Below are 14,747 nucleotides of genomic sequence, written 5' to 3' on the forward strand. Positions count from 1 at the left end.
AAAAGGACTGAGAATGGATATCACAGTTTTATTTCTGATAGGAAATTTTATTATTTGATAAGCTGAAATTTCCAGGAAAAATGCTCATATTCATTCTTTGTTTTTCTTCTCAGATAATGGATCTGGATCTGGAGAAGGAGGTAAGTTTCAAGTACCTCTTAAAGGATATTTGCTTTTTCTTTCTTTCTTTTTTTTAAAAAAGCAGCTTTAAGATATAATTCACATACCATATAATTTGCCACTTGAAGTGTACAATTCAGTGACTTTTAGTAAATTCAGTTATATATTCATTAGTATATTCAGAGTTACATATTCATCACCACAGTCACTCTTAGAACATTTTAATTACCTCAAAAAGAAACCATGCACTCCTTAGCCATCACTCCTAACCCAACTCTCCCTCTCAGCTCTAGGCATTCTTGTTTCTTGCATTTTTCTCTGGAAGTTTGTTGTCAGACTAAGGGGAAGATGTTGTAGTTTCTGTTAAATTGAGGTTGCATCAAAGTGACTTCTTCTTGAGATTATCCCCACAAGTGATTTTAGCTTGGACCGGAGTATTTGTAACTCTTTCCCATACCTTGCTTTCAAGTTTTTGCTCATAAGGAATTTTCATGGCACAGGGTTAAAAACTCCAGAGGGAGTTGTGTATAGAAAAAGGAAGACTTGCCCAACAACTCTCGTGGAATTTAGAGTTTAATTTAAACCTTTAACAATTTCCTATCTTTTTGATTTTATTTTACAAATATATGAATTATTTCTGTTGTTTAAAAGATTAATATTTGGTAATAGCATATAATGGAGTTTAAATGATTAGAATTGAGATTGACTAATCTATATCATAGTCTAATGAGGCTATAATTCTTTATGAGTATATACTGTATACAAAATAATGTTTGAGATATTATGGGGTACACCAAAGAACTCCCACTTCAGTACAATTCACACTTAATGCAAATGGAAACTGCAGTTATGATCCTTTCAAAACTGCCTGAAACCTCACTCCATACTTCTACATTTCATAGAATCTTAAAATTTCAGAGTTGGAAGGGACTTTGAAGGTCTCCTGGAGAACAGGAGAACTGTCCTGAGGAGAAATTCAAGGATGACAGTTTCAGCTAAAAAAAAAAAAAATGATTAAAGCTGTCAAACAATAGAATTTGAAGTAGATGGACATGTTCAAGCAGAAGCTTTATAATCACGTGTGAAGGATCAGATAATAAATTCCAGATCTTAGAGCTGGAACAGATTTTAGGCGATCATGTAGTCTAGCCCCTGTGGTTAGGTATTCAGTTAGGAAACTGTCATTGTCATTGTTCCTATATTAAAGAAGTGAGAGTTGATCTCAAGATTTGCTTATATAATACAATGTTGGGATGGGCGCAGTGGCTCATGCCTAAAATCCCAGAACTTTGGGAAGCTGAGATGGGAGGATCACTTGAGCCCAGGAGTTTGAAACCAGCCTGGGCAACATAGTGAGACCTTGTCTCTACCAAAAAAAAAAAAGGCCGGGCGCAGTGGCTCATGCCTGTAATCCCAGCACTTTGGGAGGCCGAGGCGGGGGGATCACCTGAGGTCAGGAGTTTGAGACCAGCCTGGCCAATGTGGTGAAACCCCGTCTCTACTAAAAATGCAGAAATTAGCTGGGTGTGGTGGTGGGCTCCTGTAATCCCAGCTATTCAGGAGGCTGAGGTAGGAGAATTGCTTGAACCCAGGAGACAGAGGTTGCAGTGAGCTGAGATTGTGCCATTGCACTCCAGCCTGGGCGACAGAGCGAGACTCCTTCTCAAAAAATAAAAAAATTTTTAAAAAGCCAGGTGTGGTGGCATGTAGTCTCAGCTACTTCGGAAGCTGAAGTGGGAGGATTGCTTGAGCCCAGGAGGTTGAGGCTGCAGTGAGTGGTGATCACGCCATTGCACCCTGTCTCAAACAAAAAAACAAAACAAAACAAAAAATGCTGGCTATCTTGCCCTGAGGATGTAGGTTGACCTTTTTTTTTTTTTTTTTTTTTTTTTTTTGGAGTATGAGTTAGAAGGGCTAAGTGCTTTGCTCAAGTTAATATACAGACCTTAGTGAGCTCATGGTAACTGTAGTATTTCTGAATATTATGATGTTTTGGGGCCTCAGAATTACTTAGGATGATAATCCCTGGTATCTGTTTGGGAGTATTCATGAGAGTTTAGGGGAATATTTCTACTTAAGGACAGGAAGACACCAAAAATTAGAAGTTCAGAAGCATTACCAAACAGGCATGGCAGATTTGTGTACCTTTTTAACACTGTCTTTATTATAAGACACCCCCTGAGGCCGGGTGTGGTGGCTCACGCCTGTAATCTCAGCGTTTTGGGAGGCTGAGGTGGGCGGATCACAAGGTCAGGAGTTCAAGACCAGCCTGGCCAACATAGTGAAACCCCGTCTCTACTAAAAATACAAAAATTAGCTGGGCATGGTGGTGTGCACCTGTAATCCTGGCTACGCAGGAGGCTGAGACAGAAGAATCACTTGAACCCACAGGTGGAGGTTGTGGTGAGCTGAGATTGTGCCACTGCATTCCAGCCTGGATGACAAAGTGAGACTCCGTCTGAAAAAAAAAAAAAAAAAAAAAAAAAAAAAAGACACTCCCTGAATAGTACTCTTTTTCAAACCAAATTCGAGGGAAATCCTTTGAATGAACTGAAATCCTTAAGTTGATTTCAGAACTGATCTCTCTGGCCGGTTTGAGATTATCAGGATATGATCCACTCTAGTTGAGACCCACAAAATATAAGGCCCTTTCAGTGTGGGATGTGAGCTGGGTTTGGGGCTGGCGGTATTTACTTGTTTTTTTTTTTTTTTTTTTTTTTTTTTTTTTTTTTGCGTTGGGTCATAGGAGACCTGCATACTTTTGTGTCTGCGTATTTTTGGCTGTGCTAAGTGGCCAAGTAGAAAAAGAAGAAAAGTCCTTTATAAAGAGACCCTTTTTCATTTTAAAATTTGGAGATAAGTATTTTTTTAACTCTGAAATTAGTTTTTATGTAGTTAGAAAGACAGGTATGAAACTGATGTGAGGAAAAGGTGAGAGTTACATTCTTCTGTGGTCAGGTGCTTATCTGCTGACCAGCTTTGCACAGGCTGATTGCAACAGGAGGGTAATCACAGGACTAAATGTATTGCTCCTGTCTCTTTTCTTTCTCCCTTATTCAGTGTTATATGGTAATTTTTTTAAAAAAGCAATTTATTATCAAACCTACTGTGTTGTTCTGCTTACGTAGTTTAAGGGATCATTTTTCAGCACCAAAACTTCTTTTCCTCACCAAATATGTTGTACTCAGTACTGGCAACATTTTTGAACTTCAAGCATTGGTAGATTTTGGAAGTGACTGTTTTCAAGAGCTCAGGTACATTTTCCTCAGAAACAGGATAATGACTACTGAAAACATGAAGCATATCTGGAAAGGATCCCAACTTTTGGTTGAAAATTTGATTTTTCTTTTTAAACAGAAGAGGAGGGGTCAGGGGCAGAAGTTCACAGAAAACACTCCAAGTGTGGACCCTGCAAATATAAAGCTGAATGTGATGAAGATGCAGAAAATGTTGGGTGAGTTGGTTGAGGGGAAGGGACAAAGTTATTTAGAGATTAATCATCAGTATGATTCTATTGTGGAAAGGTATCATTTACCTGGTTCTGTATCTTTTGTGTGTTTTCAAAATTTTTCTTTTGTTTAATGCTAGTCTATTGACTTTTAAGTTGATATAATATTATGGCTGTTTACATCAGTGTAAGTGTTATACTTTAGAATGATAATCCATTTATAGTTTTCTGGTTTTATCTATGCTTTTTTTCCTCCCGATAGTTTTACATATTTTATACCAAGTGCTTTTCTCACTCATGTTCAGCCTTCATTAAGGTAGGTTTTGTAGCTGACAGCACTGTCTGTCCAATTTCCCATTCATTCCCTGTAAGAAATGGTGTTCTTTTGTAGAACAGTAAGGCTGCAGACATTTATCAACAGTCATGTTTGATTTTTCCTTTCATCAGTATTCTCTTTATTTCCAATATCATTCTTCTTTCATTTTCCTGCGGTGCTGGCTTTTTGCATATTTGATTCTAAAAGCTTTAATGTTGACTTTAGGACTTGGGAGCATAAATGGATCTTCTTCACTTCCTCAGTTTCCACTTAGTATCTATTTTAAAACATTTATTTCTATAAGATATTTGTGCTTTCTTCCTTACTTGTACATATTTTTGGTGTGTATTTTCCAGTTCCGTATTTATTCAGCCCTTAACTGCATATTCGAGTCTTTCACTGAACAGTAATAGTATGATCTAATTAGCATTAATGTATGATCTAAATTAATTAGCATTAATAGTATGATCTAAATAGCATTAATGTCCAAAGTTAGTTTTGCAAATTAAGAACACTCAATTTTCAGTATTGTGTACAAAATCAGCTATTTGGATGGCACTTGGTAAAATTGTGTTAATTTATTTGGTGCATATTTCAAAGTGGGTGAGAACTGGCAAAAGACAAGTAAGTTCAATAAAAAGTGAACTCAACAAAACCTGAATTTACTGTTTCTGCACATTGGTCACATAGATTGACCTGTGTCCATTCATTTCATTCAGAGTGGTTTGATTTGGAAGAACATGTTTTCCAAAGCAGATACTGGCCTATAGAACAATAGAGAAATGATGAGCAGTATGGACTCACAGAGAGAACTGATAATAGATATTATGCTGTTTCTTCCTTTTATTTTGTACTAATGATATGGCATGATGAAACACCTTCATATATGTGTATGTGTCTATATTTTTCCTTAGTACTCTTCTGTAATAGTGTTCAGAGTCAAAATAGCTGTCAGTGATTGACTGGCTTGGTCTATTGGTCCGTTTTTATTCCTTTCATGGTGCCTCTATTCATCCCTATTTTGTACATTTTTCTATTATCGTTTTTCATGCCTAAATTTAAAAAGATGGAGGTCTTTTGCTTAGAATCGAAACATATTCCATCTAGTCTCAGAAGTGGCTCCAGATGTGACATCTACATGATAGGCTGGGTGCAATGGCTCATGTCTGTAATCCCAGTGCTTTGGAAGACTTAGGTGGGAGGATTGCTTGAGGCCAGGAGTTCTAGACATCTACATGATAAAATACATACCTTTATGTAAACACCTCCTCGTAATGTAATATGTAGGCTATTCCCAATCAGAGCAAATCTGTCGTGTTTACTAAATTAATTTTCTGTGTGTCTATTTATCTGAGAGCTTGCCACCATTATTGTTGTAGATACCAGCCCTAAGCATAAGGAAGTGGACATAGACCATGGAAGGGCTTACCAATAGTAAGGAGCAGGCAGGCTCTTACCAGCAGGCTAAGGAGCACATAGACAGTGACAAGCAGCCAACATCAGGCAAGGAAATTGATGCAACAAGAGGAAAATACGAAGGAAGCAGTTGGTATCTTTATCTAGAAAAAAGTGATTAAGCTAAAGTGTTTGATCCTTCTATGGAAAGAGATAAAAGGAAATGTTGGTAATATCTAATCTTTTAGTCTGCAAAGCACTTGTTACTGATTGCAGTTGTTTTAACAGTGTAAATGTATCTCAGTGGTTATTTAATTTTTTTTAACTTTTAAATGGGCCATGGTACCAAGAAAGTTATATGGTGGTTATGTAACTCCCTCAAGGCACCTTCCATGTGTTTTTCATGGTTGCTAATCAGGTGAATAGTAACGTATCTAAAGGTAATTTTTACCCATCCAGCTGGGCCGTTTAGGTCTGGAAAATGGAAAGCTGCAGAAATATGACATTGGCCATTAAGTCTTGATTTTTATATAAAAACCTATTATTTATTAAGATGTTACATAATTTTCATACTAAAAGATAAACTTTTAGTTATTAAGAACAAAAGCTCAGTTATAATTCAAGTAGTTCTGTTATGACTTAATTATTATGAACTCCATTGGAATCAGAGTGTTAAGGTAGGATCTTAATATTTATCTTCAGGCAGGGCGCAGTGGCTCATGCCTATAATCTCAATCTCAGCACTTTGGCGGGCAGATCATGAGGTCAAGAGATCAAGACCATCCTGGCCAACATGATGAAAACCCGTCTCTAGTAAAAATACAAAAATTAGCTGGGCATAGCGGCATGCACCTGTAGTCCCAGCTACTGGGGAGGCCTAGGCAGGAGAATTGCTTGAACCTGGTAGGCAGAAGTTTCAGTGAGCCAAGATTGTGCCACTGCACTCCAGCCTGGCGATGGAGCGAGACTCCATCTCGAATAAATAAATAAATAAATAAATAAATAAATAAATAATTAATTTATCTTCTAGTCTGACCCTCTCATTTTAAAGATGAAACTATTGAGGACTAAAGTCAGAGGGTTTGATGGTGGTATATTCTTCTAATTAACAGTACAGTGCTTTTCTTACCATCTGCCTCTTTCTAATTTTCCTTTAAAGAAAAAATTCCCAGAAGGAATGTTATCTTCTTTTTCCTACTTTGAGGACTGCTGCCCAGTGACTTTTTTTTTTTTTCTTTTTTTTTAAACAAAAACACTGCCCTCTTCATCAGCCTGGTCCCAGCTGTGATTTCTTTACTTCTGTGTTAAGTCTTGGTCACTCTGAGTACTAGCTGCTTTTAAATTCTGTTAGTTCTTAGCTGGCATCTAGAAATCAAATGCCTATTTATTGAATTTCTTACCAGTGACTTTCAGTCTTTTTTGACTACACTTCATGTAAAAAATACATTTGCATTGTTATCCAGCACTCCTGCTTATATACACATGGTACTAATAAATATTAAGTCAAACAAAATTCTGTGGAATAGTACTTACCTTTATTAAATGCAAGGTACTCTAATATTTTCTATCCTACTTTCTTATAAAATAGTGGCAGTGAACCACTAAATTGACTTCATAATCCACTAGTGATTATGACCTACAGTTTGAAAAGTATTGCTCTATAGGAAACTATAATAGATGTGTACTGCATGTATTTTTTTAGGTGTAAGTATTCATTTGAAATTTTATTGTAGGCCAGCTATGGTGGCTCACACCTGTAATCTCAGAATCTTTAGAAGGCCAAGTCAGGAGGATTGCTTGAGCCTGGGAGATCTAGGCTGCAGGGAGCCATGATTGCGCCACTGTGCTCCAGCCTGGGTGACAGAGCAAGACTCTGTCTCCAAAAACAAACGAGCAAACAACCCAGAAAATCAAACGTACTTTGTCTTTTCTCAATTTGAAATGTCTTTCCTATCAGAAGAAATGTTATCCAACCTATCTGATTTGCAAAGAGCAGCTAAAATCTGTCTCTTGCTTTTAAAAATTCTTTCTCTTGCTAATAGTTGTTAAAAAAAATCTGGCGTTTTGGTGAGGGGATAAGTGATACCGTGTAAGTTAATTTTCTGCTATTAAGAGAAGTGCTTTTTTTTTATTTAGCCATTTAAATAGAAATTTATTTAAATACTTTACATACTTCTTTGCCTTCTTAAACAGAATATACAGAACATGTTTAACATATTCTTATAGTTACATATCATGTATGTTACAGTTTTCAGAGCATTTTTTACACATAATATATTTTTAAGCTATTCTGAGCAGTTCTGTTTGGTAGTAGGGCAAGGAAGTATTATCCTGATTTTTATAGGTGAAGGTGAGTTTAGAAAGGCTGAATGGAGAACCAGAACATAGGTCTTATGACAAGGAATCAGTCTATTGTGTTGTGCACGCACATGTACGGGCCAATGACGTGTGGTTGTTTCACTGCTGCGCTTAAGGCTTCGTTTAGCTTTGTGTTTTGGGTTCTATATCTGTTTTTTAAAAACATGTTTTCTTCTCTCTTGTAAGGCTGTTAGCTGCTGCTTCTAGATGCTGTCAGTGTGCCTCGGCAATGAGTTTGACTGTAGATGCCCTCAATTTTTAATTTGCTTCTATGCTTCCCTGGAATAGGAAACAAACACTTGCAGAAACTGTATCTAAAGTAGGAATAAGTTCTAAATGTAAAATAAGAGTATATAGGTTCTTCTGAGTGAAGTGCATGAACTTTATTCATTGCATGTATTTTATCTGTCTTGTCTGCTCAATGGCTATTTTAATTCATTTATAATTTAAATTATTTTTGCTTCTAAGAGGCTTCCCCCTCACCCTCACTTCCTGAAACTCACTGCATTTCTTTGATGGCATTGTGGGCTTTGCTTGGGTTTGTGACAGTTACGTTCGTTAATGCTTACCTTTCAAATTTATACCTAGAGGTGTAGGTGGTTGAGCCTCCAAGAAATATGACTCCCCACATAAGTGGGTTTCAGTATTTCACTGTGACCACTGTGAAACAGTGCATAGACTTCCTACTTGGTCTTAAAACTTGAAAACAGCACTTCTTTACAGGAACTTATATTTCTTAAACCACATATTCTTAGTACCACACCCCCTCTCTTTCTAAACAGTATTTCTAATCTGTCCAAGGCCGAAGTTATTGCTGTGAGATAGCCATCAGCTGCTTCTCTGGATAGTGGGGACACATAATCATAGGACTCCTTCACTTCAGTACCTTTTATATACCTGACCTAAATCCCTGCCCAGGAATGGTGTGAGGAGTCTGTAGAATCATCAGGCCTAATGCCAATACAGGTGAGTTATAAAAATCCTCCAGTTATTCCTTTTGAACTTTGTCTGCAATGCACTTTATGGAACTAGCCCCTGCTCTTCTGCCTCTTTTATGTCAGTCTCCTTTTTGGAGATGCTGTTTCCATTTATCCCCCTGAGTGATATAAATGTCTCAGAGTTGCTCAGAGAATCATACAGGTGCAGAGTGTGGCCGACAACATGGATAACCAGTTTAATCCACCTGCTGGACATCTTAGTCATTTGTGGTACCATTTTCTGTTTTGATGCAGATTTCCGGTCAGTACTACAATCTGACGAGTCTCTCCCTCAGAAGGTGAAGTGATATCTTTTCTCTTGTGTAAACAGAGTAATGCTACACATTTGTGTCCTGCAATATAGCCTCCTTTCTGGAAGCTTCATGTACTTTTTAAAACAAGAACTGAAGAAGTACCTTTTCTATTCTTCTGCTCTTATTTCCTCCTAATCAGAGATGGCAGTAATTTTTGTCATTTAGCACTGCCTTATTCTGGATATTTTAAAACTATTTTTAGGTTTAATAAGTCCTTACTGTAGCCCCTTATATTATAATGGAAAAATAATTTTGTATTGTTTTTTAAAACATAAACATTATTAAGCGTATTTCATCCAAAGTATAATCTGGGTGTTAGTAATGACAGGCTCCTTTATCCAGAAATTTCTTTTTTTTTTTTTTTTTTTTTTGAGACAGAGTCTTGCTCTGTCGCCCAGGCCAGAGTGGAGTGGGCACGATCTCGGCTCACTGCAAGTTCCGCCTCCCGGGTTCAAGCAATTCTCTGCCTCAGCCTCCCAAGGAGCTGGGATTATAGGTACCCACTACCACGCCCGGCTAATTTTTGTATTTTTAGTGGAGACAGGGTTTCACTATCTTGGCCAGGCTGGTCTTGAACTCCTGATCTTGCGATCCACCTGCCTCAGCCTCCCAAAGTGCTGGGATTACAGGCCTGAGCCACTGCACCCGGCCTTCCAGAAATATCTTTTTGAGACCAAGTCTTGCTCTGTCGCCCAGGCTGGAGTGCAGTGGCATGATCTCGGCTCACTGCAAGCTCCGCCTCCGGGGTTCACGCCATTCTCCTGCCTCAGCCTTCCGAATAGCTGGGACCACAGGTGCCCGCCACCATGCCCGGCTAATTTTTTGTATTTTTTTTAGTAGAGACGGGGTTTCACCGTGTTAACCAGGATGGTCTCGATCTCCTGACCTTGTGATTCGCCCGCCTCAGCCTCCCAAAGTGCTGGGATTATAGGCATGGGCCACCACGCCCAGCCCAGAAATATCTTCTTAAAGTCGTTTGACAGTTGCCAGTAAGAGAGTTTTGCCTTTAAAATGCAAAACTCTGTCTCCCCACAATCTCTTGCAGTTTTCTGAATGCACTGTTATTATTGAACACTTTCTTACCCACTTTGCCCCTGTTATTCCCTCTGCCTGGAGTCCCATTCCTGTTTATCAGCTTGTTTTAACTCCTATTCCTCCTTCTAGCCTTAGATGACGTGTGAGTTAGGTCAGATTCACCACCTCTTCTTATAAGCCTACCTTGCGTTCTCGCACAGTTCCTATGAGTTATGTGACCATATTCTGTGTTCCTCCTTAGTCTTGAAAAAGCAACCTCTGCATAGCACTAAGTAGATTGTGAGCTTCCTGAGGGCAGGGACTTTGTCTTGCTGATTTTTGTCTTGGGTAAACTGCCTATAAGGTTGGGTATCTTAGGATGAGTCCTTTTACAGGCCTTTGTTTAATTAGTGGCAATCAACACTAGGCCTTTATTATTCACTTAGAGCTGCTTACAGGGTGGTTGTAAGGATTTAATATGTGTGAAAAAGACTAGCATTGAATTTGTTGCAGGCTTTATTAGGTGTTTGTTAAATCTCAGTAACTTGACATGAATTAGTTTAAGCCAATGTTTTCCTAACTGCTAAATAAACTTACTATATTGAGAAGAAATGGTACTTTCTATATAGGGTTAAGAAAAAAGGAAGCGAAAGGGTGGATATTTTTCAGTAATAATAATACCATTCAGATGTGCACAGTATTTGATAGATTTCAAAGGGCATTTTACAAAATCTTATTTGATCCTGTCAGCAGTGTTTTGAGGTATTATCCCTGTTTTAAAGACTTGGAGTTGTGATTTGCCAAAATTATAGTGCTAAATCATAGAAGATGTTTAATTTATGCATTCTTTTATGTATGTATATATGCATTCATGCATTTGAAATTTAGTGCTGCCAATTCAAAAGCTTAAAAAGGCTCTAGAGCGAAAGGTCTCATTTCCACCCCTGTTCCCAGTCACTCAGTTGTCTTCCCTAGAGACAGTCACTGTGATCTGTTTCTTGTTTCATCTCCTGGGGTATTTTATGTATGTGCAAGCAAATATGTACATATATTCTTTTTTTTTTAAAAAAAAAACTAATGGCATCACACTATACCCACAATTCTGTACCTTATTTAAAATCTTTATTGTAAAATGTGTACTGTATACAAAAGTGTTTAAACATACATGTGCAATTTAAGGAATACCTATTAAAAACTACCTATGTACCTAACACCTAGGGTACAAAATAGAATACTGCTATTATTTCCAGTACCTTGTGTTAACCTAGCCATGGAAGGAAAGGGCAATAGTGCCCACTTAGAGAGGAAGGCTTACAGAAGACACTTTGAACAGCCTCTGTGGTAGGGTGTGTTTTTCAGCTCCTCAGAGAGTTTACAAGTTTCCCTTTTAGGGAAGTCAGTGGACAAAGCCATGAGTATTGGAGTCACAGGGTCATGGAGAACGTAGGCTCACTATAGTTGAGGCATCTGATAGGATTCTAACGTATGGATCACTGGTAGAAATGTGATCAGAATGGACTGCTCTGCTCTGTGTTGTTTACTTATAATCTCCCCATAGCTCACCTTCAGCTGTCAAGGAGTATGTCAATTAACTGAGTGGGCTGAGTTGTTCTTGCAGCAGGACATGGAGGGGAGAGCAGGAACTTCATTATCTTCATTTGTTTTTTTAATTATACTCTAAGTTCAGGGGCACATGTGCACAACGTGCAGATTTGTTACATAGTGCATGTGCCATGATGGTTTGCTGCACCCATCAACTCGTCATTTACATTAGGTATTTCTCCTAATGCTATCCCTCCCCCAGACCCCCACCCATGGCAGGCCCCGGTGTGTGATGAGGAACTTCATTATCTTATGGTCAAGACAAGCCAACTACAGATAAGAATCTGGGCCAGGCTTACCTGGGCAGTCTGTCTTCTGACTGAAAGTTGGGTACGGTAGCACTAGGCATCTTGGTAATGATGGCCATCCACACAGCTGTCTATAGAGTTAAACTATTTCATTGTAGACTGATTGCCCTCTACACCTCGTATATAGCTGTCATCCCAGGATCTCCCTTCAGTATGGTATCTTTTCCAAAAACAATCGATTTTCCAACTCTCTGACACTACCTAGATGTCCAATAATTCAATTAAATTCTGACAGTAACTACTTGGAGTTAGCGCAGACCCACGGTTAAGGACTCAGTCTCATAAGACTGCCCCCACTTTATAACCAGCTGCAAATGAGGTCCCCAGGCTACCCCCACTTCTGCCCAGATGACCATAAATTTTGGAGTTCCCATGCCCTGGCTAATTTGCTAAAACAACTCACAGAACTCAGGAAAGCACTATACTTATTATTTATTTGTAAAGGATACAAATGATCAGCCAGATGAAGAAGTACATAAAGCAAGGTCCAGAAGGGTCCTGAGTGCAGGAGCATCTGTCCCCATGGAGTCAAGTGCACCACCAAGATGTGCTCACCCACCGGAAGCTCCCGAACCCCCCTTATTCTGAGTTTTTAAACTGAAGTTTTATTATGTAATCGTGACTGGTTAACTCATTGGTCATTGGTAATTGAACTTAACATCCAACCCCTCTCCCCTTCCCAGAGGTAGAAGAATTGGGGTGGGGCTGGGAGGCAGAAGTTCTAACCCTCTAATCACTGTGGTTGGTTTTTCTGGTGACATTAACTCCCTGACCCCTCACCCCATGAGTCATCTCACTAGAATATAAGAACTCTCCTATCACTCAAGATATGTCAAGGGAACTCTATACCAGGAACTGGGAACAAAGACCAAGAATATTTTTTATTATACCACTAGGATCCTCTTAGAAATTCCTTTGTCTCCAGCTCCTATATAGGGTACTGTGTTTCTTCTATTTTTGCTTCTAACTTCTTGGTTTTACTCTCCCATTTTATTACTTCTTTTAGCAGCTTCTTATGAAAAGGTGTAAGATTTTAAAAACTTTTGAGACCTTGTTTGAAGTGTCTAGGTATTTGTATTCCACACCTAATATTTTATTTAGAACTTTGCAAGTGCGTAATTCGAGGTGTGAGACAAATTTCCCTGAGAATTAAGGAAGTGTTGCTTTGTTGTCTTCTAGCTTCCAGTGTTGCTGTTGAAGTCTAAAGCCATTCTAATTCTTGATCCTTTGTATATGATTTTTTTTGTCTCTTGAAGTGTGTAGAGTCTTCTTTTGGTCTCCAGTGTAGTGATATCTCACAATGTTATGCCTTTTCCTAGATACTTACACTGACTTCCGTTTTGAAAAATTTTCTTTAGTTATTTGATGATTTCCTTTCCTCTTTTTTCTATTTTTGGTACTCCTGTTACTTGGATGTTGACATCCTGGACTGGTCTCCTTTTATCTTTTTTTCCCCTGTTTTCTGTTTAAAATTTTTTTTTGCTGTACTTTTTGAGAAATTTCTTCAACTTTATGAGTTTTTCATTTCTGCTGCAATTTTTAATTTCCAGGAGCTCATTTTTGTTTTCAGAGTACTCATTTTTAGAGCATTTTACTTTTATTTTATGATTGCAGTCTCTTTTGGCACCTATACGTTATTAGTTGCCATTCTATCTAGTGAAAGAGTGAGATTTGCTTTTCTATCAATCAGTCAGGACTCATGGATTTTTCTTTTATTCATTTGTAGTCAATGAGTTATAATTGTTCTTTTGTTTAGTTTTTAATGTTATGTGGCCTTTTAAAATGAGTTAGGGAGTGTTTTTTTCTAGTCTCTGGATGACTTTGTGTAAGAGTGAAATTATCTACTTTTGGCCAGGTGTGGTGCACATGCCCGTCAATGCTTTGGGAGACCGAGGTGGGCAGATCACCTGAGATCAGGAGTTCAAGACCAGCCTGGGCAACACGGTGAAACCCTGTCTCTCCTAAAAATACAAAAAAAAAAAAAAGAAAAAAGGAAAAAAAAATTAGCCAGGCATGGTGGCACATAACTGTAATTCCAACTACTCTGGAGGCTGAGACACAAGAGTCGCTGAAACCCGAGAGGCAGAGGTTGCAGTGAGCCAAAATCGCGCCACTGCACTCCAGCCTGGGCGACAGAGTGAGACTCTGTCTTAAAAAAAAAAAAAAATTACCTACTTTGAAAGATTGGAATGGATGTGTTCATAAATTGTCTTTTTAAAAAATGCCTGGATCTGATGCTATCTCTAAGGGACTTTTTAAGAACAACTGATTTAGTTTCTTTAATGATTAGTGTACCCTTAAGGTTCTATTTCCTTTTTTGTTAGAACTTGATAGAATTTTTTTTTTTTTTTTTTTAGCTCCGCCTCCTGGGTTCACACTATTCTCCTGCCTCAGCCTCTCCGAGTAGCTGGGACTACAGGCGCCCGCCACCACGCCCGGCTAATTTTTTGTATTTTTAGTAGAGATGGGGTTTCACCGTGGTCTCGATCTCCTGACCTCGCGATCCGCCCGCCTCGGCCTCCCAAAGTGCTGGGATTACAAGCGTGAGCCACCACGCCCGGCCTAGAACTTGATAGAATTTTTAAAAAGTTATTCATTTCACCTAGATTTTCAAACTTGCTGGCATAATGTTGTTTACAATAACCTTTTATTATCTTTTAAATCATAATCCCTTTTGAAGTTTTAGTCTGTTTATTACTGATATTGCTTTTTCTCTTTTTCTCTCTCAGGAAAAAGCCTGCAGAAAAGCTTGCGTTATCAATTTGAAAGTCTTTTCAAAGAACCAACTTTTGGTTTTACTAACCTCTGTTGTAACTTTTAAATTTCTGTTGTTATATATTATCCTTCCTTTTGTTTTTATTGGCTTTTTTTTCTGTTGTTCATTTTCTAACTTTT

The 14,747-nt window shown here is 38.3% G+C and overlaps 1 protein-coding gene across 2 annotated transcripts in view; it reads left to right on the plus strand.

The window, feature by feature from the left end:
* The window catches only part of TMEFF1 (transmembrane protein with EGF like and two follistatin like domains 1), a 114,117-nt gene that overhangs the window by 41,314 nt on the left and 58,056 nt on the right, over nucleotides 1-14,747 (plus strand). For both annotated transcript variants that reach the window (XR_004249900.2, XM_032164686.2), the window contains exons 4-5: nucleotides 114-140; nucleotides 3,478-3,574. Coding sequence is in view for 1 of the 2 variants with exons in the window: in XM_032164686.2 (XP_032020577.1) it covers nucleotides 114-140; nucleotides 3,478-3,574 (124 nt within the window). In the remaining variant the exon portion in view is untranslated. The remainder of the gene's footprint in view (nucleotides 1-113; nucleotides 141-3,477; nucleotides 3,575-14,747) is intronic.

This window comes from Hylobates moloch, unplaced genomic scaffold (assembly GCF_009828535.3).
Source record: "Hylobates moloch isolate HMO894 unplaced genomic scaffold, HMol_V3 SCAFFOLD_10, whole genome shotgun sequence".
In the NCBI taxonomy this organism is placed as follows: Eukaryota; Metazoa; Chordata; class Mammalia; order Primates; family Hylobatidae; genus Hylobates; species Hylobates moloch.